This window comes from Betta splendens, chromosome 6, assembly GCF_900634795.4.
Source record: "Betta splendens chromosome 6, fBetSpl5.4, whole genome shotgun sequence".
NCBI lineage: Eukaryota > Metazoa > Chordata > Actinopteri > Anabantiformes > Osphronemidae > Betta > Betta splendens.
Window position 1 is genome coordinate 3,404,008 of NC_040886.2, and position 27,873 is coordinate 3,431,880.

Here is a 27,873-nt window from a genome sequence, read left to right on the forward strand (position 1 = left end):
ATTCATCACTTTAAGTGTGGTTGGTACATTATGACTGTGTAAGTATTTACTTTGATGCTTCAGACCACAGGAGTAAATATTGCCCACAGTTTATTAAAACTTTTTAGCTTGTTGTTTCGAAAGAACATAAATTATTAATTTCCTAAACATATAAGGTAGACAGGTATTTTAATACTCAGGAGGACATCTCAAATTCAAACGGACAGTTACACAATTTTTCATTTCTAGAGTAAAATATTATAAATGTTATATAATGTATATACAGTAATAGATATACTGTATGGATATATTAAATATACTGTATGAATATATTTATTTATTTCACAAACACACACACACACACACACACACACACACACACACACACGCACACACACACATACATACATACATATCGCCACCTTTAAGATTAGGCCTAAAACCTTCCTTTTTGATAAAGCTTATAGTTAGAGATGGTTCAGGTCAATGGCAATGATTGTTAGTCACATGAACCAGCACAGCAAGGTACAAATCGACTGCCTTGTAGGTAGTCCTCCAAAAGTGAGTTTTGGCTGCTCTGTAGGCATGGTAGTTTTAAGCTGCAATGGACATAGACTGCTGGGGGACTTGATTTATACACTGAGCTCATCATTCCATTGAATTGAATTGAATTGAATTGAACATTCATACATACATACATACATACATACATACATACATACACATATATATTATTCTTATCATTTGTATATACTGTATACAATATGTATATACTATATTCTCTGCTGTACTGCTGCTGTAACAAGCAAATTTCCCACTCTGTGGGATAATTTACAGTTTATCTTAACTTTTCTTAAAACTCCAGGGTGAAACTCCTTCACAGTACACACCACCTTCTGCAAGGAGTAATATTACTGTAACGGGTTTCATAAAATAGAACACATATTAGGATGATGATAATGACATTATAGCTAATCAAAAACATTGTGAGTAAATGTGTCAGCAGGAAATAAGTTAATAATAAATGAATCTGCAATTGTATGCACTGTGTCACAAAAAAGTAATGTAATATAAATTTGGAAAAAAGGCAAATTAAATTAAATTAAAGTCTATTTAATGTATTGGTGTGTGTGAGAGAACTCACTGGCCATGGAGCTCAAGCTTTCACTTGGCATGACCAAAATTAAGGAAAGGCATCCTGTGGTAAAATTAGATTAAAATTTGCTAAATCCGCTAGTGGTGCATTATCAAAGATAAATTAGTTCGAAAGATAGAAATTGAGAGTATTACTTAGTCAAGTTAAGAAATACTTTCACGACCAGATGAATATTCAGAGAATCTGTCTAGAAGAGGAACACACAAGCTGAAACATAAACCATGCAGTATGTAAAGTTTCAGTCTATACTTGTACGGTTGGCCATACCATAGCTGACATTTCTCCCATATATAACTTTGCTGCATAGACAATCCTGAACCAATATAAGCAGTCAAAGAGAACACAGCAGTGTGTGGTAGAGGACCCTTGAAGACCCCTGTTTCTGGTAGGCATTTTGTCTATATACTTTGGAGTATTGAATATAGTATCATATTAAGCATACATATATATTTACAACAAATGATTTTGATGATGATGATACATTATTTGATTTCCTTTTTTTTCATTATACAAACTTATTACAAATGTATTTCTTGCTCAAACTTCTGGTTTAGTGAACTGAAAATATGTTATATGCTTCATTAGGATTGTGGAAAACTGATTCTTGACCAAGAGAGGGTCAGGTACGTACTGTACTAATTATATGGAATTTACAGGACAGATTCAATGTAAAAGTTGTATTTATATGATGATATAAAGGAAGATGGATGTTATCATGATCCTGCTAACCTACAGTATACGAAAAAAACAATTCAAGACTAACAGCTATATGTGAAAGAAAAATGGTTGAACTTAGAAATAAATGCTATATTTATGGATTTCACAGAAATAAGCTGCCACCATGAGTACGGACGCAGAAATGGCCGTATATGGCAAAGCTGCCATTTACCTTCGTAAGCCAGAGAAGGAGAGAATTGAGGCTCAAAACAAACCTTTTGATGCCAAGACTGCCTGCTATGTGGCTGATGCTAAAGAGCTGTACTTGAAGGCAACAATCATCAAGAAAGATGGTGGCAAAGTCACTGTCAAGGTCCTGGACACTCAAGAGGTTGGTAACATCAAATCATTTTCAACAGGGAGTTACTGTACCTGTGATCGTTTCACATTGTATCTAATGTCTGTTTGCAGGAGAGGACAGTTAAAGAAGATGACGTCTCACCCATGAACCCTCCAAAGTTCGACAAAATTGAGGACATGGCCATGATGACCCATCTCAATGAAGCCTCTGTCCTGTATAACCTCAAAGAGCGTTATGCAGCATGGATGATCTACGTAGGATATTAAATCACTACAAAAACTAGTGAAAGACATTAGGTGTAGACAACATGGATTAAACCATTATGTTGCTATCTTCACTTTCAGACCTACTCTGGCTTGTTCTGTGCCACTGTGAACCCCTATAAGTGGCTCCCAGTGTATGATTCTGAAGTTGTAAGTGCCTACAGAGGCAAGAAGAGAATGGAGGCTCCACCCCACATCTTCTCCGTCTCTGACAACGCTTTTCAGTTCATGCTTACTGGTATGGGTCTTCATATTTACTATGCAGAACTTAAAAGCATGTAAGGTTTCATTGAATAACCATGTGGCTATTTTTTCTACACTTCCATCAGACAGGGAGAACCAGTCTGTCTTGATCACGTAAGTTTCACCTTTTACTTGATTAGTTTTACCAAACATTTTTATCAAATTCTTATAAGTCTCTTCTATACCCAGCGGAGAATCTGGTGCTGGAAAGACTGTGAACACCAAGCGTGTCATCCAGTATTTTGCCACAATCTCAACAGTTGGTGGAGACAAGAAGAAGGACACAGGATCAGGCAAGATGCAGGTACGTCATATATCCTGGAATCCTGGTACGGCGAAATATACATCTATTAGGACAGTCCCTTAAACATATTATCCCTTACCTTGCGTCACAGGGGTCACTGGAAGATCAGATTATTGCAGCCAATCCCCTGCTGGAGGCTTATGGTAACGCCAAAACTGTGAGGAATGACAACTCTTCACGTTTTGTGAGTACAGAGAGGCATTTCTCCAGCAGAATTTCAGTTTTAAATTGTTACAGTACAGTAAAAAGAGACAAATGAATTATTTGCTTTGCTTTGCAAACAGGGTAAATTCATCAGAATCCATTTTGGCACAACTGGTAAACTGTCCAGTGCTGATATTGAGACATGTAAGTAACAATCCTCATCGCAAAAATACAAGATCAAATTTCAGAAATGGCCATGTAGTGCTAATGGCAAACATTTCTAGATCTGCTGGAGAAATCTAGAGTGACTTTCCAGCTTCCTGATGAAAGAGGCTACCACATTTTCTACCAGATGATGACAAACCACAAACCCGAGCTGGTTGGTAAGTCAAGCTGCACAGTGTAAAACCAACTTATATTTTGCAGAAGATGGAAGCTATGTCCTGTTTTTTCTTGGTTTATTGAACCTGTTGCCTTTTTGTGACCTCCAGAAATGTCACTCATCACAACCAACCCCTACGACTTCCCCATGATCAGCCAGGGTCAAATCACTGTGGCCAGTATTGATGACAAAGTTGAGCTGGAAGCCACTGATGTAAGCGAGATCTTTAGTTTGTATAAGTGATTCGAAAATTGTCTACAGTAAAGTCCTTAAAAACAAATTCTACTAAGGGCATTTTGTAAAGTTATGTTTTCTGTAAAAACAGAATGCCATTGATATCCTGGGCTTCACTGGTGAGGAAAAGATGAGCATCTACAAAATGACAGGTGCTGTGATCCACCATGGTAACATGAAATTCAAGCAAAAGCAGCGTGAGGAGCAGGCTGAGCCTGATGGCACAGAAGGCAAGTTCTACTTATTAGTTATGTAAAGCTTCTCAACAACAATGTATCTTTGTCCATCGTGTTAATCAATGTCACACTTCTAACAGTTAATCACTGTTCTGTTTCCAGAGGCTGACAAGGTTGCTTACTTGCTGGGTCTGAACTCTGCTGATATGCTCAAGGCTCTGTGCTATCCCAGAGTAAAGGTCGGAAATGAGTATGTCACCAAGGGACAGACTGTACCTCAGGTGAACATGAAGGCTCACTACACAAAGTCATACTGAAGTAAAACAGACAGTGGATGATTGTGGACAACACAGTCTTTAAATTTAGACATTGTTTTGACTGTACAGTTTTGTAAAATGTGCACAACTACTGTGTGTGGTCCACCTATCACTGACCAAAAATGTCCTTCATGCTTTATTCCAGGTGTATAACTCCGTCTCAGCTCTGGCCAAGTCTATCTACGAGAGGATGTTTTTGTGGATGGTCATCCGTATCAACCAGATGTTGGACACTAAGCAGCAAAGGAATTTCTTCATTGGTGTGCTGGATATTGCTGGCTTTGAAATCTTTGATGTAAGCTAAATCTCCTAGCATTCATGAATTTGTTTCGCACAATTATTTTCTTCTGCCTGAGAGACATAAGTACTTACTATTTGTCCCCAACAGTACAACAGCATGGAACAGCTGTGCATCAACTTCACCAACGAGAAACTGCAACAGTTCTTCAACCACCACATGTTTGTGCTGGAACAAGAGGAGTACAAGAAGGAGGGTATCATTTGGGAGTTCATTGACTTTGGCATGGACTTGGCTGCCTGCATTGAGCTGATTGAAAAGGTATCCATCAGTTTTGTGTTTCTACCCTGTGCAGCTGTTTTTCCTACGAAAGAGCGCACCACTCAATGACATGTCTGTTACATTTCTCAACAAGCCCATGGGTATCTTCTCCATCCTTGAAGAGGAGTGCATGTTCCCCAAGGCCACTGACACATCCTTTAAGAACAAGCTGTATGACCAGCATCTTGGCAAGGCAAAAGCCTTTGAGAAGCCAAAGCCAGCCAAGGGCAAGGCTGAGGCTCACTTCTCCCTGGTGCACTATGCTGGTACTGTGGACTACAACATCACCGGCTGGCTGGACAAAAACAAGGACCCACTGAACGAGTCTGTTGTGCAGCTGTACCAGAAGTCTTCTGTCAAACTGCTGTCTCATCTGTATCCCCCCGCTGCTGCTGAAGGTAAGTTATTGGCTAAACAATCCCACAGGATATTTAAATGTGGGTTTGTGTAGATGAATAAAACATTCAAGCAGTTGACCGTGAAAATGTTAATGGCACAAAATTTCGCTTAAATTTATCATCAGACACTGGAAAGAAGGGAGGCAAGAAGAAGGGTGGCTCTATGCAGACAGTGTCTTCACAGTTTAGGGTAAGCTGTAGAATTGCAAATTAAACAGATGTTATGTCTCAGTTTACATATGAGGTGGACTACGAATTCTTGAAAATACAACTGACAATATTGTGTCTACAGGAGAATTTGGGCAAGCTGATGACTAACTTGAGGAGCACCCATCCTCACTTTGTGCGTTGCCTCATTCCCAATGAATCTAAGACCCCAGGTACAGTACATGCACAACATATTCTCATTAATTTCTCTTCAGAATCACTTCAATGATAGGATTTACTTAAATTTTGTCAATCTCTGAGTGTCTATTTGCATACTATAATTAAACAAATACTTTGTCTTATAGGTCTGATGGAGAATTTCCTGGTTATCCACCAGCTCAGGTGTAATGGTGTCCTGGAAGGTATTAGAATCTGCAGGAAAGGTTTCCCCAGCAGAATCCTCTATGGTGACTTCAAGCAGAGGTATCAGTAAATAGTTTAAAAGAATCAAATTTACAGTAACTTTAATAGTTGGCATTAAAACATTCCCACAATAACCATTAAATTTATCCTGAAAGGTACAAGGTGCCTAGACACTCAGCCTGTGTGACTTTTGAAGGATTATTATTATTACCATTTTCTGTCTGTTAACAGATACAAGGTGCTGAATGCCAGTGTTATCCCTGAAGGCCAGTTCATTGACAACAAGAAGGCTGCAGAGAAGCTGCTTGGGTCAATTGATATTAATCATGATGAGTACAGATTTGGACACACCAAGGTAAACAGCAGACACACCTTACGATAATGTCACAACAACAAAGTTTCAGTTTTTCTATACACATACAATGTCTAACTGTTTTTAAATTCAAACTTCTTAGGTTTAAGTGGTGTGAAGTATTTGCTATTAAAGGGTATTGTGAGATTTATGATGTTCATCATGCTGCATATAACATGAGCCTTTCAACTTATGTGATTGTCCAGGTGTTCTTCAAGGCTGGTCTGCTGGGTGTCCTTGAGGAGATGAGAGATGAAAAGCTTGCATCTCTGGTCTCAATGACTCAGGCTCTCTGCCGTGGTTACGTCATGAGGAAGGAGTTTGTGAAGATGATGGAGAGGAGGCAAGTTTAAACAACAAATTTGGAAAATGTAGCAAATTATTATTCATGTACTAAGTATATTGTTTGTAACAAAACCTTCTTGTCTACAGAGATGCCATCTTCACCATCCAGTACAACATCCGCTCATTCATGAATGTCAAACACTGGCCATGGATGAAGGTGTACTATAAGATCAAGCCTCTGCTGAAGAGTGCTGAAACTGAGAAGGAGCTGCAGCAGATGAAGGAGAACTATGACAAGATGACAAGTGATTTGGCTGCTGCCCTGGCCAAGAAGAAGGAACTGGAGGAAAAGATGGTGTCTCTTCTGCAGGAGAAAAACGACCTGCAGCTCCAAGTAGCATCTGTAAGTACAAATGAATCGACAGAGGATTTTTTTTTATGTTTGCTTGATTAAATATTGGTATACTGACCCCCATGTCCATACAATCAACTAGGAAAGTGAGAACCTGTCAGATGCTGAAGAGAGATGTGAAGGCCTCATCAAGAGCAAGATTCAGCTTGAGGCTAAGCTCAAAGAGACAACTGAGAGACTGGAGGATGAAGAAGAAATCAATGCTGAGCTTACTGCTAAAAAGAGGAAGCTGGAGGATGAATGCTCTGAGCTCAAGAAGGACATTGATGATCTGGAGCTTACCTTGGCCAAAGTGGAAAAGGAGAAACATGCCACTGAGAACAAGGTTAGTATTATTACAGTAGCTAGCAGATCATATCTAATGAGCATTGTTCTAAACAACCTCTTTCTTGCAAACTTAGGTCAAGAACCTCACAGAGGAGATGGCCTCTCAGGATGAGAGTATTGCTAAACTGACCAAGGAGAAGAAAGCCCTGCAGGAGGCTCATCAACAAACCCTTGATGACCTGCAGGCTGAGGAGGACAAAGTCAACACTCTGACCAAGGCCAAGACCAAGCTTGAGCAGCAAGTTGATGATGTGAGTTAAAAAAATATTGGACTGGCAAAAGAGAAAACTTCTTGGATGTGATTATAACAAGCTCACTTTGTTTTGTAGCTTGAGGGTTCTCTGGAACAAGAGAAGAAATTGAGAATGGACCTCGAGAGAGCCAAGAGAAAGCTGGAGGGTGACCTGAAACTGGCCCAGGAATCCATCATGGATCTTGAGAATGACAAACAGCAGTCTGAGGAGAAAATCAAAAAGTACCCGCTGTCGTCTTTATTTTACAATGTGTTTAGTCATTGTTAATACCATTTTGTAACTATTACTATTGCGTTACTCTCACAGGAAGGACTTTGAAATTAGTCAGCTCCTTAGCAAGATTGAGGATGAGCAGTCACTGGGTGCTCAGCTTCAGAAGAAGATCAAGGAGCTCCAGGTGACTGATATATTGTGTTACACAAAATATTGTACTAAATCCTACATGTCTGATATTACATTTTAAAATTTAAGGTTCACTAAAAGGTAACGTACATACTTTACATACGTTGGACAGGCTCGTATTGAGGAACTGGAGGAAGAGATTGAGGCTGAACGTGCTGCTCGTGCCAAGGTTGAAAAGCAGAGGGCTGATCTCTCCAGAGAACTTGAGGAGATCAGTGAGAGGCTGGAGGAGGCTGGTGGTGCCACTGCTGCTCAGATTGAGATGAACAAGAAGCGTGAGGCTGAGTTCCAGAAGCTCCGTCGTGATCTCGAGGAGGCCACTCTGCAGCATGAAGCCACTGCAGCTGCACTTCGCAAGAAGCAGGCTGACAGCGTTGCTGAGCTGGGAGAGCAGATTGACAACCTTCAGCGTGTCAAGCAGAAGCTTGAGAAGGAGAAGAGTGAATACAAGATGGAGATTGATGACCTCTCCAGCAACATGGAGGCTGTTGCCAAAGCAAAGGTGCACAATACATCATTGAGCTATCTAGTGTTTAATTTAAGATAAAAAGTCGAGTATTTCAATAATAATAATAATAATAATAATAATAATAATAATGTTATTATTAATAGTATTATTATTAAATATTTTAATTACTGATCTGATCTTTCTTTGTCATGTTAGGGAAATCTTGAAAAGCTGTGCCGCACTCTTGAGGACCAACTTAGCGAACTGAAGACAAAGAATGATGAAAATGTTCGTCAAATCAACGACCTAGGGGCACAGAAAGCTCGTCTCCTCACAGAGAATGGTATGAATCACACTGAAATCAAAATAATAAACTAAATGTAAGAACACAATGCTATATATAATGCCTGATTACACTTTCCACACAAGGTGAATTCAGTCGTCAAACTGAAGAGAAAGAAGCTCTTGTCTCCCAGCTTACAAGAGGCAAACAAGCTTTCACACAGCAGATTGAGGAGCTGAAGAGGCAAATTGAAGAGGAGGTCAAGGTAAGAAAACAGTTATTATATTGAATATGTATGACATTAGTTTTTATGTTCACAATTCAGAAATTTTCAACCATCTTCTTTCATGCACCAGGCCAAGAATGCTCTTGCCCATGCAGTGCAATCCGCCCGCCATGACTGTGATCTGCTGAGGGAGCAGTTTGAGGAGGAGCAGGAGGCCAAAGCTGAGCTGCAGCGTGGAATGTCCAAGGCCAACAGTGAGGTGGCTCAGTGGAGAACCAAATACGAAACTGATGCTATCCAGCGCACTGAGGAGCTTGAGGAGGCCAAGTGAGTTTTATTTAAATGTTTGAATAGCTACTTATTATGTAGCTTTGACTAAGAAACAATGCAACACATTTTAAAGGAAAAAGCTGGCTCAACGCCTTCAGGAAGCTGAGGAGCAGATTGAAGCTGTGAACTCCAAGTGTGCCTCTCTGGAGAAAACCAAACAGAGGCTCCAGAGTGAGGTGGAGGATCTCATGATTGATGTGGAAAGGGCTAATGGACTGGCTGCTAACCTCGACAAGAAACAGAGGAACTTTGACAAGGTAAAAACTAGTTTGGCCTCATCAGACAATTACAAATGACAACAATATTTCTTTATAACTTGTTACATGTCTATCTGTAATGTTTTATTCAGGTGTTGGCAGAGTGGAAACAAAAGTATGAGGAGGGTCAGGCAGAGCTTGAGGGTGCCCAGAAAGAGGCCCGATCTCTCAGCACTGAGCTGTTTAAGATGAAGAACTCTTATGAGGAAGCTCTTGATCAGCTTGAGACCATGAAGCGTGAAAACAAGAATCTGCAACGTGAGTCTTAGAAAATATGTAAACTGTAATGTACATGAATATCTAAAATACTTGCGTCTGTTATAATTCAAACACATACATGTCTCTGCAGAGGAGATCTCAGATCTGACTGAACAGATTGGTGAGACTGGCAAGAGCATCCATGAGCTGGAGAAGGCCAAGAAGCAGGTGGAGACAGAAAAGGCTGAGATCCAGACAGCTCTCGAAGAGGCCGAGGTATATTTCTAAAGTAAACACAACAAAATACTATTTGCTGTATATTGCATCAAAAAGCATCTGATGGTAGAGCATTTCCTAACACCTTTAGGGAACTCTGGAACACGAAGAGTCTAAGATCCTGCGTGTCCAGCTGGAGCTCAACCAAATCAAGGGTGAGGTTGACAGGAAGCTGGCAGAGAAGGATGAGGAGACTGAGCAGATCAAGAGGAACAGCCAGAGAGTTATTGACTCCATGCAGAGCACTCTGGATGCTGAAGTCAGGAGCAGGAATGATGCCCTGAGGATCAAGAAGAAGATGGAGGGAGACCTGAATGAGATGGAGATTCAGCTGAGCCATGCCAATCGCCAGGCTTCTGAATCCCAGAAGCAGTTGAGGAATGTGCAGGCCCAGCTCAAGGTACTGCATAGCATAGAGATGTTCTACAGACTATGGTACATTCAGATATTTGACTTAATTTTGTTGATTTGCTCTAGGATGCTCAACTGCACCTTGATGATGCTGTCAGAGCCCAGGATGACCTCAAGGAACAAGCTGCCATGGTGGAGCGCAGAAACGCTCTCATGTTGGCAGAAATTGAGGAACTTAGAGCTGCTCTGGAACAAACTGAGAGAAGCCGCAAGATCGCTGAGCAGGAGCTGGTAGACGCTAGTGAGCGTGTTGGTCTTCTGCACTCACAAGTAAATTATTCTTTAAACACCTTTTACACAACTTGAATGTGATACTATTTCCTGGAAATTATCATTTACTTTTTAATTCTTTAGAACACAAGTCTTCTGAACACTAAGAAGAAGCTTGAATCAGACCTGGTACAGGTCCAGAGTGAAGTGGATGACACTGTCCAGGAAGCAAGAAATGCAGAGGAGAAGGCCAAGAAGGCTATTACTGATGTAAGTGGCTGCTTTATTGGTTTATTAAAACCAAATACATCAAATTATGGTATTTGTAAAACAAATGGTTCAATTTCTAGGCCGCTATGATGGCTGAAGAGTTGAAGAAAGAGCAGGACACAAGTGCTCACCTGGAGAGGATGAAGAAGAATCTGGAGGTAGCTGTCAAGGACCTGCAGCACCGCCTGGATGAGGCTGAGAATCTGGCCATGAAGGGTGGCAAGAAGCAGCTTCAGAAGCTTGAGTCCAGGGTAAGACGTTTTTGCATATCTGAAGCTGAACAAACAACCACATAAGTAAATTACACAAAACATATAAAATGTAATTTTCTTATCGTCATGGTTTTCTAAAGGTGCGTGAACTGGAAACAGAAGTTGAAGCTGAGCAGAGACGTGGAGCCGATGCTGTTAAGGGTGTCCGCAAATATGAGAGAAGAGTGAAGGAGCTCACCTATCAGGTATACTGTAGTTTAGCATGCACAGAAAAATCACATCCATAGTGATATTAATGCATAAAGTCTATATCTTTATACAATATTTCATCTCTATATTTGTTAATACAGACTGAGGAGGACAAGAAGAACATTAACAGGCTGCAGGATCTGGTTGACAAGTTGCAGCTCAAGGTGAAGGCCTACAAGAGGCAGGCTGAGGAAGCGGTAAGGACGACATATTTAGATTTGTTACAGTACTTGACTTAACATCATATTGGTCAGTACAGTACACTTACCGTCTGGATAGACCATTACCATTGTACCATTGAAATTACCATTTTACTATTTAATGTATTGCAGGAAGAGCAGGCCAACGTTCATCTCTCCAAGTGCAGGAAGGTCCAGCATGAGCTGGAGGAGGCTGAGGAGCGTGCTGACATTGCAGAGTCCCAGGTCAACAAGCTGAGAGCAAAAAGCCGTGACAGTGGCAAGGTAAATCTGCACAATTTTTACAAACATTAAAAATTTATAATTAGAAGACTATTTACAGTATTTACAGTAGTATATTTCTGCAGTGTGTCTTTACGAATCTATATTTTGTATGTACTGATTTCTTGTTCTTTTTTGACAGGGTAAGGAGGCAGCTGAGTAAATGACTCTACCTGGTGAATCATTTCTAATCATATAATATGATGTGAAATAAACCACCATTAAATATTTTTTCATCTCAAATTGTTGTTTGTGTTATTTAGTTTCTCTCTTTTTTGGTTTGGTGTGTGGAACATTTGTGATACAGCTTTAACTACAATATTTATTAGAAGTCTACAAACTAAAAAGTTTGAACAACTTTATACAGGAATGTTGTCTGAAAAATAAACATGCACACAATATAGAAACAGGAAAATGACAAGAGACACATAAAATCCTAATCCAATCTCTCAGACAACTAAATAAGAAAAAAGAATTAAAGATGAAAATATGACGTGGTCATAATACTGTATTTGTTGCATTATAAAGAAATGTGTCCCAAAGATGAGCATCACAATAACAGGCTTTGTAACATTAGGCTTAGCTTGATGTTACTGTATATTTTTGGTTTACTGTGTGTTCTTACATCAGTGTCTAAAATGTGTTATGATATCAATTCATTATTAGCGTATTATCTACCACCTGGTTGTTAACTACCAGTACAAGACATTTAAATCATAGTTCAAGCACAACAAAACAATCACTTTGAACCTATGGACAATTTAGAATCGCTCGCTTGTCATCTTAGCTGCTTTTCCTCACAAGGGCTATGGGCACGCTGGAGCCTATCCTAGCCAAAAACTGGGCGAGAGGTAAAGTAGACCCTGGACAGGTCACCGGTCCACCACAGGACTACTGTACTTATAAACCACTCACTCTTACACTCACAGTGTTAGAGGAAATCGGAAAACCCAGACAAAACCCACATACATGGGGGAGAAGATGTAACTGCCACACAGAAAGGCAACTTGGCAACCACCGCACCACTGTGCCACCCCTGATAGACGATGCTATAACTTTTAATGTCAGTGATAGCGTTTTTAGCATGACCTCCACAGTTAAAGATGAAGACAAACCAATGTAAAGTTTTATACTGTTCTGTATGACACCAAATAGTGTTTAACTGATTGCCAAGGTTTATTAATCGTTCCTTTAAGCCATTCTAAGCAATTCTTCAAACAATTCGAAACAGTACATAATTACAGTACACATAATTGTCATGTCTGCCAGGTGAAAAGTCAATAAAAAATGTATATCCAGTCCTTAAAAGCTAGAAGGTTGAAGCTGCTATGACACGTGTGCCAGTATTCTCTATGAGTTTGAAGAGTAGTTAAGATGCATTCAAGAACTGTACAGTACAGTAGGCTGTCCTGAACTGCCTTCATGTCAGGTGTCGCCACTGGGAAGTAAAATAGAACATATTAAAATGCTCCATTGAACAGCAAGTACTGTAATTTACATTTAGCTCCTCCAAGTACTGTATTTCCACCAGCAAGTCCACAAAGTTGAATATAATACTTTCAAAACCTTAGCAGCTGACAAAGAAAAAAAATTGCTACTATAAATTCATGGTGCTCAAAAATTTGTAAACATATCACTACCAAAACAGTGAGCAATATGTCTCAGTTAACGCACTAGTTTTACAATTTTTAATCTTCTGAAATTGCTGCACTGAAATATCATTTTGAAAAAAATGTTGCGTTACAATAAACTGATGTCTGGCTGTGAAGCTGAATAGAAAGGCTGAAAATAAATCAAGACAAAAATGCTTCGGGTGAAAACTCACAATTGGAAAGTACAGTATGAGTGAAACCTGAGTGGTACTGCTTTCTGTTTCTCCAACTATCCATTAGAGAGACATAAAAAAGCTCAGTAGTATTTTGTGTATTAACAGCGTTATCAAATGATATGCAACACCTCATTCAATTTAGGTGCATTATGAAGTCGACTCAAGTCAAGTCAAGAATTCTTCCCTACTCTTAACATTGCTCTGTTTTGTAATACCTTATTTAATATTGACCTAATGCAGTACATACATCTTAATATGAATTATTAAAGGACAAAACAAGCATACATAAAAGGGACAAAAATGAATGCTAAATGCAGCACACCGTTTCAATGTATGCTTCCTTTCTAAGTGATCCACACCATAGTTGGCATGCGTACCATATTTAACTTTGCTGCATAAGCAAACCGGTGCCAATATAAGCAGTCAAAGGGAACACAGCAGTGTGGCAGAAGACCCTAAAGAACCCTTGCTTGTGGTAGGTGCTATGCAGTATCTGCATGCTGTAGAAAATTGGCACTCAACAGTTGGGAAACTAAAGATACATAAGATAAATAAATGTTGCATAATTACTTCAGTTCCTACTGCATTTCTTTCAGGATTGTGGAAAATAGCCAAGTTCTGACAAAAAGAAGGTCAGGTATGAAAACTTTTCATGTAATTTTTATTGCAAGTTCAAAGTTTAATGGTGAAACTTTCAATATGATACATTCCCATGAGATTTACATGAAATGTCATGTATTTTTACACAGAAAACTGGAACCATGTTTGTCTATTTATGATTTCAACCGCTTGTCATTATGTAATTATTTCACAGAGATAAGCTGCCACCATGAGTACGGACGCAGAAATGGCCGTATATGGCAAAGCTGCCATTTACCTTCGTAAGCCAGAGAAGGAGAGAATTGAGGCTCAAAACAAACCTTTTGATGCCAAGACTGCCTGCTATGTGGCTGATGCTAAAGAGCTGTACTTGAAGGCAACAATCATCAAGAAAGATGGTGGCAAAGTCACTGTCAAGGTCCTGGACACTCAAGAGGTTGGTAACATCAAATCATTTTCAACAGGGAGTTACTGTACCTGTGATCGTTTCACATTGTATCTAATGTCTGTTTGCAGGAGAGGACAGTTAAAGAAGATGACGTCTCACCCATGAACCCTCCAAAGTTCGACAAAATTGAGGACATGGCCATGATGACCCATCTCAATGAAGCCTCTGTCCTGTATAACCTCAAAGAGCGTTATGCAGCATGGATGATCTACGTAGGATATTAAATCACTACAAAAACTAGTGAAAGACATTAGGTGTAGACAACATGGATTAAACCATTATGTTGCTATCTTCACTTTCAGACCTACTCTGGCTTGTTCTGTGCCACTGTGAACCCCTATAAGTGGCTCCCAGTGTATGATTCTGAAGTTGTAAGTGCCTACAGAGGCAAGAAGAGAATGGAGGCTCCACCCCACATCTTCTCCGTCTCTGACAACGCTTTTCAGTTCATGCTTACTGGTATGGGTCTTCATATTTACTATGCAGAACTTAAAAGCATGTAAGGTTTCATTGAATAACCATGTGGCTATTTTTTCTACACTTCCATCAGACAGGGAGAACCAGTCTGTCTTGATCACGTAAGTTTCACCTTTTACTTGATTAGTTTTACCAAACATTTTTATCAAATTCTTATAAGTCTCTTCTATACCCAGCGGAGAATCTGGTGCTGGAAAGACTGTGAACACCAAGCGTGTCATCCAGTACTTTGCCACAATCTCAACAGTTGGTGGAGACAAGAAGAAGGACACAGGATCAGGCAAGATGCAGGTACGTCATATAACAAGAATCCTGGTACGGCGAAATATACATCTATTAGGACAGTCCCTTAACCATATTACCCCTTACCTTGCGTCACAGGGGTCACTGGAAGATCAGATCATTGCAGCCAATCCCCTGCTGGAGGCTTATGGTAACGCCAAAACTGTGAGGAATGACAACTCTTCACGTTTTGTGAGTACAGAGAGGCATTTCTCCAGCAGAATTTCAGTTTTAAATTGTTACAGTACAGTAAAAAGAGACAAATGAATTATTTGCTTTGCTTTGCAAACAGGGTAAATTCATCAGAATCCATTTTGGCACAACTGGTAAACTGTCCAGTGCTGATATTGAGACATGTAAGTAACAATCCTCATCGCAAAAATACAATATCAAATTTCAGAAATGGCCATGTAGTGCTAATGGCAAACATTTCTAGATCTGCTGGAGAAATCTAGAGTGACTTTCCAGCTTCCTGATGAAAGAGGCTACCACATCTTCTACCAGATGATGACAAACCACAAACCCGAGCTGGTTGGTAAGTCAAGCTGCACAGTGTAAAACCAACTTATATTTTGCAGAAGATGGAAGCTATGTCCTGTTTTTTCTTGGTTTATTGAACCTGTTGCCTTTTTGTGACCTCCAGAAATGTCACTCATCACAACCAACCCCTACGACTTCCCCATGATCAGCCAGGGTCAAATCACTGTGGCCAGTATTGATGACAAAGTTGAGCTGGAAGCCACTGATGTAAGCGAGATCTTTAGTTTGTATAAGTGATTCGAAAATTGTCTACAGTAAAGTCCTTAAAAACAAATTCTACTAAGGGCATTTTGTAAAGTTATGTTTTCTGTAAAAACAGAATGCCATTGATATCCTGGGCTTCACTGGTGAGGAAAAGATGAGCATCTACAAAATGACAGGTGCTGTGATCCACCATGGTAACATGAAATTCAAGCAAAAGCAGCGTGAGGAGCAGGCTGAGCCTGATGGCACAGAAGGCAAGTTCTACTTATTAGTTATGTAAAGCTTCTCAACAACAATGTAACTTTGTCCATCGTGTTAATCAATGTCACACTTCTAACAGTTAATCACTGTTCTGTTTCCAGAGGCTGACAAGGTTGCTTACTTGCTGGGTCTGAACTCTGCTGATATGCTCAAGGCTCTGTGCTATCCCAGAGTAAAGGTCGGAAATGAGTATGTCACCAAGGGACAGACTGTACCTCAGGTGAACATGAAGGCTCACTACACAAAGTCATACTGAAGTAAAACAGACAGTGGATGATTGTGGACAACACAGTCTTTAAATTTAGAAATTGTTTTGACTGTACAGTTTTGTAAAATGTGCACAACTACTGTGTGTGGTCCACCTATCACTGACCAAAAATGTCCTTCATGCTTTATTCCAGGTGTATAACTCCGTCTCAGCTCTGGCCAAGTCTATCTACGAGAGGATGTTTTTGTGGATGGTCATCCGTATCAACCAGATGTTGGACACTAAGCAGCAAAGGAATTTCTTCATTGGTGTGCTGGATATTGCTGGCTTTGAAATCTTTGATGTAAGCTAAATCTCCTAGCATTCATGAATTTGTTTCGCACAATTATTTTCTTCTGCCTGAGAGACATAAGTACTTACTATTTGTCCCCAACAGTACAACAGCATGGAACAGCTGTGCATCAACTTCACCAACGAGAAACTGCAACAGTTCTTCAACCACCACATGTTTGTGCTGGAACAAGAGGAGTACAAGAAGGAGGGTATCATTTGGGAGTTCATTGACTTTGGCATGGACTTGGCTGCCTGCATTGAGCTGATTGAAAAGGTATCCATCAGTTTTGTGTTTCTACCCTGTGCAGCTGTTTTTCCTACGAAAGAGCGCACCACTCAATGACATGTCTGTTACATTTCTCAACAAGCCCATGGGTATCTTCTCCATCCTTGAAGAGGAGTGCATGTTCCCCAAGGCCACTGACACATCCTTTAAGAACAAGCTGTATGACCAGCATCTTGGCAAGGCAAAAGCCTTTGAGAAGCCAAAGCCAGCCAAGGGCAAGGCTGAGGCTCACTTCTCCCTGGTGCACTATGCTGGTACTGTGGACTACAACATCACCGGCTGGCTGGACAAAAACAAGGACCCACTGAACGAGTCTGTTGTGCAGCTGTACCAGAAGTCTTCTGTCAAACTGCTGTCTCATCTGTATCCCCCCGCTGCTGCTGAAGGTAAGTTATTGGCTAAACAATCCCACAGGATATTTAAATGTGGGTTTGTGTAGATGAATAAACATTCAAGCAGTTGACCGTGAAAATGTTAATGGCACAAAATTTCGCTTAAATTTATCATCAGACACTGGAAAGAAGGGAGGCAAGAAGAAGGGTGGCTCTATGCAGACAGTGTCTTCACAGTTTAGGGTAAGCTGTAGAATTGCAAATTAAACAGATGTTATGTCTCAGTTTACATATGAGGTGGACTACGAATTCTTGAAAATACAACTGACAATATTGTGTCTACAGGAGAATTTGGGCAAGCTGATGACTAACTTGAGGAGCACCCATCCTCACTTTGTGCGTTGCCTCATTCCCAATGAATCTAAGACCCCAGGTACAGTACATGCACAACATATTCTCATTAATTTCTCTTCAGAATCACTTCAATGATAGGATTTACTTAAATTTTGTCAATCTCTGAGTGTCTATTTGCATACTATAATTAAACAAATACTTTGTCTTATAGGTCTGATGGAGAATTTCCTGGTCATCCACCAGCTCAGGTGTAATGGTGTCCTGGAAGGTATTAGAATCTGCAGGAAAGGTTTCCCCAGCAGAATCCTCTATGGTGACTTCAAGCAGAGGTATCAGTAAATAGTTTAAAAGAATCAAATTTACAGTAACTTTAATAGTTGGCATTAAAACATTCCCACAATAACCATTAACTTTATCCTGAAAGGTACAAGGTGCCTAGACACTCAACCTGTGTGACTTTTGAAGGATTATTATTATTATTTCAGTGATACCATTTTCTGTCTGATAAAAGATACAAGGTGCTGAATGCCAGTGTTATCCCTGAAGGCCAGTTCATTGACAACAAGAAGGCTGCAGAGAAGCTGCTTGGGTCAATTGATATTAATCATGATGAGTACAGATTTGGACACACCAAGGTAAACAGCAGACACACCTTACAAAAATGTCACAACAACAAAGTTTCAGATTTTCTATACACATACAATGTCTAACTGTTTTTAAATTCAAACTTCTTAGGTTTAAGTGGTGTGAAGTATTTGCTATTAAAGGGTATTGTGAGATTTATGATGTTCATCATGCTGCATATAACATGAGCCTTTCAACTTTTGTGATTGTCCAGGTGTTCTTCAAGGCTGGTCTGCTGGGTGTCCTTGAGGAGATGAGAGATGAAAAGCTTGCATCTCTGGTCTCAATGACTCAGGCTCTCTGCCGTGGTTACGTCATGAGGAAGGAGTTTGTGAAGATGATGGAGAGGAGGCAAGTTTAAACAACAAATTTGGAAAATTTAGCAAGTTATTATTCATGTACTAAGTATATTGTTTGTAACAAAACCTTCTTGTCTACAGAGATGCCATCTTCACCATCCAGTACAACATCCGCTCATTCATGAATGTCAAACACTGGCCATGGATGAAGGTGTACTATAAGATCAAGCCTCTGCTGAAGAGTGCTGAAACTGAGAAGGAGCTGCAGCAGATGAAGGAGAACTATGACAAGATGACAAGTGATTTGGCTGCTGCCCTGGCCAAGAAGAAGGAACTGGAGGAAAAGATGGTGTCTCTTCTGCAGGAGAAAAACGACCTGCAGCTCCAAGTAGCATCTGTAAGTACAAATGAATCGACAGAGGATTTTTTTTATGTTTGCTTGATTAAATATTGGTATACTGACCCCCATGTCCATACAATCAACTAGGAAAGTGAGAACCTGTCAGATGCTGAAGAGAGATGTGAAGGCCTCATCAAGAGCAAGATTCAGCTTGAGGCTAAGCTCAAAGAGACAACTGAGAGACTGGAGGATGAAGAAGAAATCAATGCTGAGCTTACTGCTAAAAAGAGGAAGCTGGAGGATGAATGCTCTGAGCTCAAGAAGGACATTGATGATCTGGAGCTTACCTTGGCCAAAGTGGAAAAGGAGAAACATGCCACTGAGAACAAGGTTAGTATTGTTACAGTAGCTAGCAAATCATATCTAATGAGCATTATTCTAAACAACCTCTTTCTTGCAAACTTAGGTCAAGAACCTCACAGAGGAGATGGCCTCTCAGGATGAGAGTATTGCTAAACTGACCAAGGAGAAGAAAGCCCTGCAGGAGGCTCATCAACAAACCCTTGATGACCTGCAGGCTGAGGAGGACAAAGTCAACACTCTGACCAAGGCCAAGACCAAGCTTGAGCAGCAAGTTGATGATGTGAGTTAAAAAAATATTGGACTGGCAAAAGAGAAAACTTCTTGGATGTGATTATAACAAGCTCACTTTGTTTTGTAGCTTGAGGGTTCTCTGGAACAAGAGAAGAAATTGAGAATGGACCTCGAGAGAGCCAAGAGAAAGCTGGAGGGTGACCTGAAACTGGCGCAGGAATCCATTATGGATCTTGAGAATGACAAACAGCAGTCTGAGGAGAAAATCAAAAAGTACCCGCTGTCGTCTTTATTTTACAATGTGTTTAGTCATTGTTAATACCATTTTGTAACTATTACTATTGCGTTACTCTCACAGGAAGGACTTTGAAATTAGTCAGCTCCTTAGCAAGATTGAGGATGAGCAGTCACTGGGTGCTCAGCTTCAGAAGAAGATCAAGGAGCTCCAGGTGACTGATATATTGCGTTACACAAAATATTGTACTAAATCCTACATGTCTGATATTACATTATAAAATTTAAGGTTCACTAAAGGTAACGTACATACTTTACATACGTTGGACAGGCTCGTATTGAGGAACTGGAGGAAGAGATTGAGGCTGAACGTGCTGCTCGTGCCAAGGTTGAAAAGCAGAGGGCTGATCTCTCCAGAGAACTTGAGGAGATCAGTGAGAGGCTGGAGGAGGCTGGTGGTGCCACTGCTGCTCAGATTGAGATGAACAAGAAGCGTGAGGCTGAGTTCCAGAAGCTCCGTCGTGATCTCGAGGAGGCCACTCTGCAGCATGAAGCCACTGCAGCTGCACTTCGCAAGAAGCAGGCTGACAGCGTTGCTGAGCTGGGAGAGCAGATCGACAACCTTCAGCGTGTCAAGCAGAAGCTTGAGAAGGAGAAGAGTGAATACAAGATGGAGATTGATGACCTCTCCAGCAACATGGAGGCTGTTGCCAAAGCAAAGGTGCACAATACATCATTGAGCTATCTAGTGTTTAATTTAAGATAAAAAGTTGAGTAATTAAATAATATTTAATAATAATAATAATAATAATAATGTTATTATTAATAGTATTATTATTAAATATTTTAATTACTGATCTGATCTTTCTTTGTCATGTTAGGGAAATCTTGAAAAGCTGTGCCGCACTCTTGAGGACCAACTTAGCGAACTGAAGACAAAGAATGATGAAAATGTTCGTCAAATCAACGACCTAGGGGCACAGAAAGCTCGTCTCCTCACAGAGAATGGTATAAATCACACTGAAATCAAAATAATAAACTAAATGTAACAACACAAAATAATGCCTGATTACATTTTCCACACAAGGTGAATTCAGTCGTCAAACTGAAGAGAAAGAAGCTCTTGTCTCCCAGCTTACAAGAGGCAAACAAGCTTTCACACAGCAGATTGAGGAGCTGAAGAGGCAAATTGAAGAGGAGGTCAAGGTAAGAAAACAGTTATTTTATTGAACATGTAAGACATTAGTTTTTATGTTCACAACTCAGAAATTCTCAACCATCGTCTTTCATGCACCAGGCCAAGAATGCTCTTGCCCATGCAGTGCAATCCGCCCGCCATGACTGTGATCTGCTGAGGGAGCAGTTTGAGGAGGAGCAGGAGGCCAAGGCTGAGCTGCAGCGTGGAATGTCCAAGGCCAACAGTGAGGTGGCTCAGTGGAGAACCAAATACGAAACTGATGCTATCCAGCGCACTGAGGAGCTTGAGGAGGCCAAGTGAGTTTTATTTAAATTTTTGAATAGCTACTTATTATGTAGCTTTTAGTCATGGCTAATCTATTACAATATGGCTTATACGAGCACACGTAATTCATTGAACATACATATTAGCGTATCAATTCAACTGCACTGCTTATTACTGATAGCAATACTGATAGTCAAAAAAATTCTCTGAGGCTTTCACTAAGAAACAACGCAACACATTTTAAAGGAAAAAGCTGGCTCAACGCCTTCAGGAAGCTGAGGAGCAGATTGAAGCTGTGAACTCCAAGTGTGCCTCTCTGGAGAAAACCAAACAGAGGCTCCAGAGTGAGGTGGAGGATCTCATGATTGATGTGGAAAGGGCTAATGGACTGGCTGCTAACCTCGACAAGAAACAGAGGAACTTTGACAAGGTAAAAACTAGTTTGGCCTCATCAGACAATTACAAATGCCAATATTTCTTTTTAACTTGTTACATTTGTATCTGTAATGTTTTATTCAGGTGTTGGCAGAGTGGAAACAAAAGTATGAGGAGGGTCAGGCAGAGCTTGAGGGTGCCCAGAAAGAGGCCCGATCTCTCAGCACTGAGCTGTTTAAGATGAAGAACTCTTATGAGGAAGCTCTTGATCAGCTTGAGACCATGAAGCGTGAAAACAAGAATCTGCAACGTGAGTCTTAGATAATATGTAAACTGTAATCTACCTGAAAATCTAAAATACGTGCGTCTGTTATAATTCAAACACATACATGTCTGTGCAGAGGAGATCTCAGATCTGACTGAACAGATTGGTGAGACTGGCAAGAGCATCCATGAGCTGGAGAAGGCCAAGAAGCAGGTGGAGACAGAAAAGGCTGAGATCCAGACAGCTCTTGAAGAGGCTGAGGTATATTTCTAAAGTAAACACAACAACATACTATTTGCTGTATATTGTATCAAAAAGCATCTGATGGTAGAGCATTTCCCAACACCTTTAGGGAACTCTGGAACACGAAGAGTCTAAGATCCTGCGTGTCCAGCTGGAGCTCAACCAAATCAAGGGTGAGGTTGACAGGAAGCTGGCAGAGAAGGATGAGGAGACTGAGCAGATCAAGAGGAACAGCCAGAGAGTTATTGACTCCATGCAGAGCACTCTGGATGCTGAAGTCAGGAGCAGGAATGATGCCCTGAGGATCAAGAAGAAGATGGAGGGAGATCTGAACGAGATGGAGATTCAGCTGAGCCATGCCAATCGCCAGGCTTCTGAATCCCAGAAGCAGTTGAGGAATGTGCAGGCCCAGCTCAAGGTACTGCATAGCATAGAGATGCTCTACAGACTATGGTACATTCAGATATTTAACTTAATTTTGTTGATTTGCTCTAGGATGCTCAACTGCACCTTGATGATGCTGTCAGAGCCCAGGATGACCTCAAGGAACAAGCTGCCATGGTGGAGCGCAGAAACGCTCTCATGTTGGCAGAAATTGAAGAACTTAGAGCTGCTCTGGAACAAACTGAGAGAAGCCGCAAGATCGCTGAGCAGGAGCTGGTAGACGCTAGTGAGCGTGTTGGTCTTCTGCACTCACAAGTAAATTATTCTTTAATCGCCTTTTACACAATTTTTTTAAATGTCATACTATTTCCTGGAAATTATCATTTACTGTTTAATTCTTTAGAACACAAGTCTTCTGAACACTAAGAAGAAGCTTGAATCAGACCTGGTACAGGTCCAGAGTGAAGTGGATGACACTATCCAGGAAGCAAGAAATGCAGAGGAGAAGGCCAAGAAGGCTATTACTGATGTGAGTGGCTGCTTTATTGGTTTATTAAAACCAAATACATCAAATTATGGTATTTGTAAAACAAATGGTTCAATTTCTAGGCCGCTATGATGGCTGAGGAGTTGAAGAAAGAGCAGGACACAAGCGCTCACCTGGAGAGGATGAAGAAGAACCTGGAGGTAGCTGTCAAGGACCTGCAGCACCGCCTGGATGAGGCTGAGAATCTGGCCATGAAGGGTGGCAAGAAGCAGCTTCAGAAGCTTGAGTCCAGGGTAAGACGTTTTTGCATATCTGAAGCTGAACAAACAACCACATAAATAAAGTACACAAAACATATAAAATGTAATTTTTTTTTTTATCGTCATGGTTTTCTAAAGGTGCGTGAACTGGAAACAGAAGTTGAAGCTGAGCAGAGACGTGGAGCCGATGCTGTTAAGGGTGTCCGCAAATATGAGAGAAGAGTGAAGGAGCTCACCTATCAGGTATACTGTAGTTTAGTATGCACAGAGAAATCACATCCATAGTAATATATATGCATAAAGTCTATATCATTATACAATATTTCATCTCTATATTTGTTAATACAGACTGAGGAGGACAAGAAGAACATTAACAGGCTGCAGGATCTGGTTGACAAGTTGCAGCTCAAGGTGAAGGCCTACAAGAGGCAGGCTGAGGAAGCGGTAAGGACGACATATTTAGATTTGTTACAGTACTTGACTTCACATCATATTGGTTAGTACAGTACACTTACCGTCTGGATAGACCATTACCATTGTACCATTGAAATTACCATTTCACTATTTAATGTATTGCAGGAAGAGCAGGCCAACGTTCATCTCTCCAAGTGCAGGAAGATCCAGCATGAGCTGGAGGAGGCTGAGGAGCGTGCTGACATTGCAGAGTCCCAGGTCAACAAGCTGAGAGCAAAAAGCCGTGACAGTGGCAAGGTAAATCTGCACAATTTTTACAAACATTAAAAATTTATAATTAGAAGAGGTATATAGTATATTTCTGCAGTGTAAAACTGCAGAGCAAAAAGCTGTGACAGTGGCAAGGTACAGTAAATATACACTATGTTAAGCTTACAAAACTAAATGCAGTCACTACAAAGTCTACAAATGTGTTTCTCTTGATACCCATCGTAGTGGGGTGTTTAATAGAAGTTATATTGCAGCAAATGAATATATGGGAAACACTGATCTTCATTTATTCGCTATTTAATGCAACAGTGTAGAAGTATGAAGTCAAAAATCCAACATTATCCACATTACCCTATCACAAAAAGCAAAAAAAATGAATGTTTCCACACTCTGCATTAATATATTTTTTACTTTACCTTAACAGGGAAAAGAAGCAGCTGAGTAAAAACAGTCCAGGGGATGAATTGCCTTTAGTCATATAATATGATGTGAAGTGTAATTCAATAAAATAATCTTTGACCTTAAAGTGTTGTCTGTGTTAATTTAAGGTGTGTATTTTGTTTCACCCTAAACTATAAACACATGCCGGTGTGTGTATTATATCTGTAAAGTAGCAAAAACCTCCTGATTACTTTTCCACCTGAGCCACAGGCCCGTCCTAATTGCACACGCTAACACCTAAGTAGACTCATGAAACCTTTTCAGGTTGGTACTGAAATATTTAATGAAAAGGCAGATGTTACACTCGAAGTCAACATACAGTAGGCAGTAGTGCAAGCGGTCGACAATAGTAGAGGCTCCCGCCCCTGTGCTCTCAGTGACACCACACCCCTGTATACAGGTAAGCAGGTGCATCTACAGTAATAATCAGACAGAAACAATCATGTGCTCAAAAGCAACGAGTCAACAAACACAAACAAAACCTAACGTAACACATAAACAATACAATACCCATGTGATAAACAGCGTCAACAAACATCAAGTACGTCTGTCCGTGTTTGGTGTAAGAGCACTGATAGTGTAAGGAAAGTGTCAGGTTTCAAAAAACAGTTTAAATGCTGCCAACTTGGTAAAAGAGCAGAAAATATTACATGGAAAGGCTGCTGCACTCAACAATTATGGCATCTTTTTTAATATAAACTAGAAAAAGTAATTTCTCGAGAAATTACGTGGGAGAGCTGATCTGCTGCCGCAACGATGACAAACGCTGATTAAGCTGCTGACGTCAAAAAGTTGACTACGGCAAAATGATGAAAACGTTGAAAACGAGAAAACGTTGACAAAGATTAAAGCGATGACAAAAGATGGCGATTAAAAAGATGATGATTAAAAAGATGACCAAGGTCATACTATGACAATATTAAAGAGATGACAATGATTCAAAAGTTGACCACGGTTAAAAGATGTCAAAGATTAAAAAGTTGACCAAGGGGCATTGTTGACAATCATAAATAAGCTGACTATCTTTTTGATTTGAAGAAAGTATTGGTAAATAATTACCTAACTGTGTAATATTTTAATAACTAGTAGAAATTTACCAGTCAGAAACAAAAATCTTGCCATTTAAGGTAATAAATACATTGGTGCTTTTATTTTGAAAGGATTTAGAGGTTGTGTGTGGGCGATTACTAAACTATAAAATAGTCATTAGATAATCATAATTTATCATTCAATAGCAAGAATAGCCCTATTAAAGCAAAAGATTTAGATTCAGCCCTTTCAGAATAAAAGCACCCTAATAAGTTTGAGTGGCTATTTACTGAACTCTAAAGTAGTCCCATTAACGATTGGTAAGTATTCAGAACCACAAATTTTTTAATCAATCTTGCCATTAAAGGTAATAAATTGTAATTGGTGCTTTTATTTTGAAAGGATTTAGAGGAAATGTGTGGGGGTAATAGCGTAACTGTCAATTAGTCTTTATTACCCATTCAAAAAGCAAAAACAGTGCAGTTAAAGCTAATAATTGGCATTGGTGCTTTTTATTTTGAAAGGATGTAGAGGAAGCACGTGTGGGGTAATTACTAAACTGTTAATCTATCTTTAAATAGCATAATTACCCATCTAAAAGTTGAAATATTGCTATTAAAGCTAATTATTTGGCTTGGTGCTTTTATTTTGAAAGGATTTAGAGGAAGTGTGTGCTTAATTACTACACAATCCAATAGTGTAGTTGAGTAATCAGTAATAAGCATGGAACTGCTGTCTACACTGAGCATCAGCAGTTTGACCTGTCAGTGAAATCTGCAGCTGCTCCGTCGCCATGGAGACGAAAGGCGGGAAAATCAGGCTCACTCTGCTCTGTAAAAACAGAGTTTCACCCTGTATAAACAGGCTTGTTCCAACTAAACCATGATAGTTATCACAAAAATTATTTCATTTTACGAGTCCCAAGGCTTCAATGAGCAAATGGTGTGAATTTTATGTTTGAGGATAAAAGCTTGTAGCCACAGTGGCAATTTCAAAATATGTCTCCTCTGTTTTTCTCCCCAGACGTCTGCCGAAAATTATCATTAGAGTCTATGGGAGAATTTCGGGATCTCTCTGCGCTTTAAGGTTGATAGCGACTAAAGTATAGGTCTGAGGGTATATCCAGACACATCATTAGAAAGAAGACAAGTATGACTACGATTTAGTGAAGTAATTATGTTGATAGAGTAAAAATTGTGGCTGTAGTGACGAGTTAGAGACAGAAGTTCTGTCTTTAAAAAGCGCACCCTCGCCACTCTGGCTGTGACATCACGCACTCTAAATGACCCAATACACACTAATGGAAAAGCTGAAAATTTAACAAAAACCACACCATATTTAAACGCTCACTAGTCGAAAAGTATAGAAGATACGACAACGCTGATTTACGAGGAGAAAGTTGAGCGATGATGGACGCTTTTGAAGTTGAAATGACGTTTCTACGCTAAAGTATGACGATGATAGACGCTGATGAAAAGAGGGAAGTTGACAAAAAGTTTAACGATGATTCCCATAGACGACCATTATAAAAAAACGATGAAAAAAGTTGAATAACGTTAAAAGTTGAAAAGCTGAAAACATAAAAAGTAATAGCCCACATCTCCTAAAGATGACACACGTTTAGAAAGTTGAACGACGATTCTACGATGAAGCGTTAAAAAGTAGATAGCAATCAAAAAAAGGGCGGAATAAGTAGAAGAAGAATAATAATAATAATAAAGACCGAAGATAACAATAGTGTGAGAGCTGTTCAGCTCTCCCACTAATAATAAAACTGTAACCCATAAGAATTATTCACAGCAACTTGCAGAATAATTATTTTAAGTTCGGAATATTTGGGTCAAAATACGAAAATCTTAAAGCGACAGTACCATATTTATTTATTTCCCATTTGGCAACACTGGCCTAAGGCGTTTTACCAGAACAAAGTGTCTGAGCAAAAGAACAGAAAATTACAAGCTTTGGAATGGACAAGGATACGTTTTGCGTGCATACATCACAGAGCCCTCGGTGGATCATTGTCGTTTGCCTTGTAATATGTAATGTTTGATGATTATACTGTATGTTGATATGATGATGTGATATACTACTTGTTTAAAGAGAACACTAAGGAGAACGAGGGTGGGCTGTGTGATTTTTGTGAGAGGGTAGTGGGGGTGCAAGCAAGTCATCTTAAATTCCATATGTGGTTTAACTTACAATGAATATAACACATATAACACTAGTTACAGTAACAAGCATTACCTTCAGTTTGCTAATGTGGTCATGTTTATATAGGATAATTAAAGTAGCCATGTAGAGTTAGGTTTTAGGCAAGCTAGCTAATGTTAGCCGCTAAGCTAGCGAGCTCTGTCAGCTACAGTAACGTACATAGACAATATTCACAGGATGAA

General features: G+C 39.9%; 2 protein-coding genes across 3 annotated transcripts; both read left to right on the plus strand.

Moving 5' to 3' along the window:
• Window positions 1-1,961: 1,961 nt before the first annotated feature.
• LOC129602920 (myosin heavy chain, fast skeletal muscle-like) lies at window positions 1,962-11,849 on the plus strand. Its single transcript, XM_041071259.1, has 39 exons — window positions 1,962-2,183; window positions 2,264-2,407; window positions 2,498-2,654; window positions 2,746-2,773; window positions 2,849-2,963; window positions 3,055-3,147; window positions 3,248-3,311; window positions 3,392-3,490; window positions 3,599-3,702; window positions 3,815-3,953; window positions 4,062-4,180; window positions 4,362-4,511; window positions 4,605-4,775; window positions 4,870-5,173; window positions 5,299-5,363; window positions 5,466-5,553; window positions 5,686-5,803; window positions 5,975-6,098; window positions 6,302-6,438; window positions 6,528-6,783; window positions 6,875-7,117; window positions 7,194-7,370; window positions 7,449-7,594; window positions 7,680-7,770; window positions 7,888-8,277; window positions 8,440-8,566; window positions 8,653-8,771; window positions 8,863-9,059; window positions 9,136-9,319; window positions 9,412-9,577; window positions 9,669-9,793; window positions 9,885-10,193; window positions 10,271-10,474; window positions 10,559-10,684; window positions 10,765-10,935; window positions 11,037-11,141; window positions 11,247-11,342; window positions 11,478-11,609; window positions 11,749-11,849. The coding sequence occupies exons 1-39, from the start codon at window positions 1,977-1,979 to the stop codon at window positions 11,767-11,769; spliced, it is 5,811 nt and encodes a 1,936-aa protein (XP_040927193.1). The 5' UTR covers window positions 1,962-1,976; the 3' UTR covers window positions 11,770-11,849.
• Window positions 11,850-14,248: 2,399 nt separating this feature from the next.
• On the plus strand, window positions 14,249-24,536 carry LOC129602921 (myosin heavy chain, fast skeletal muscle-like). Of its 2 annotated transcripts, XM_041071260.1 has the most exons (39): window positions 14,249-14,470; window positions 14,551-14,694; window positions 14,785-14,941; window positions 15,033-15,060; window positions 15,136-15,250; window positions 15,341-15,433; window positions 15,534-15,597; window positions 15,678-15,776; window positions 15,885-15,988; window positions 16,101-16,239; window positions 16,348-16,466; window positions 16,648-16,797; window positions 16,891-17,061; window positions 17,156-17,459; window positions 17,584-17,648; window positions 17,751-17,838; window positions 17,971-18,088; window positions 18,271-18,394; window positions 18,598-18,734; window positions 18,824-19,079; window positions 19,170-19,412; window positions 19,489-19,665; window positions 19,744-19,889; window positions 19,975-20,065; window positions 20,182-20,571; window positions 20,732-20,858; window positions 20,938-21,056; window positions 21,148-21,344; window positions 21,559-21,742; window positions 21,832-21,997; window positions 22,089-22,213; window positions 22,305-22,613; window positions 22,691-22,894; window positions 22,983-23,108; window positions 23,189-23,359; window positions 23,465-23,569; window positions 23,675-23,770; window positions 23,906-24,037; window positions 24,435-24,536. In XM_041071260.1, the coding sequence occupies exons 1-39, from the start codon at window positions 14,264-14,266 to the stop codon at window positions 24,453-24,455; spliced, it is 5,811 nt and encodes a 1,936-aa protein (XP_040927194.1). In that variant the 5' UTR covers window positions 14,249-14,263; the 3' UTR covers window positions 24,456-24,536. The 2 variants fall into 2 exon arrangements, with proteins under 2 accessions (XP_040927194.1, XP_029009505.2); XM_029153672.2 differs by having other exon boundaries at window positions 15,136-15,433.
• Window positions 24,537-27,873: the final 3,337 nt, after the last annotated feature.

Bases quoted from the DNA above. Each gene is read 5' to 3' on its own strand.
- LOC129602920 (XM_041071259.1), top strand. From the start codon at position 1,977: ATGAGTACGGACGCAGAAATGGCCGTATATGGCAAAGCTGCCATTTAC. The intron at 2,184-2,263 runs GTTGGTAACATC...GTCTGTTTGCAG, and splicing joins AGGTCCTGGACACTCAAGAG to GAGAGGACAGTTAAAGAAGA. The intron at 3,312-3,391 runs GTAAGTAACAAT...AAACATTTCTAG, and splicing joins CAGTGCTGATATTGAGACAT to ATCTGCTGGAGAAATCTAGA.
- LOC129602921 (XM_029153672.2), top strand. From the start codon at position 14,264: ATGAGTACGGACGCAGAAATGGCCGTATATGGCAAAGCTGCCATTTAC. The intron at 15,434-15,533 runs GTGAGTACAGAG...CTTTGCAAACAG, and splicing joins ATGACAACTCTTCACGTTTT to GGTAAATTCATCAGAATCCA. The intron at 22,214-22,304 runs GTATATTTCTAA...CAACACCTTTAG, and splicing joins CAGCTCTTGAAGAGGCTGAG to GGAACTCTGGAACACGAAGA.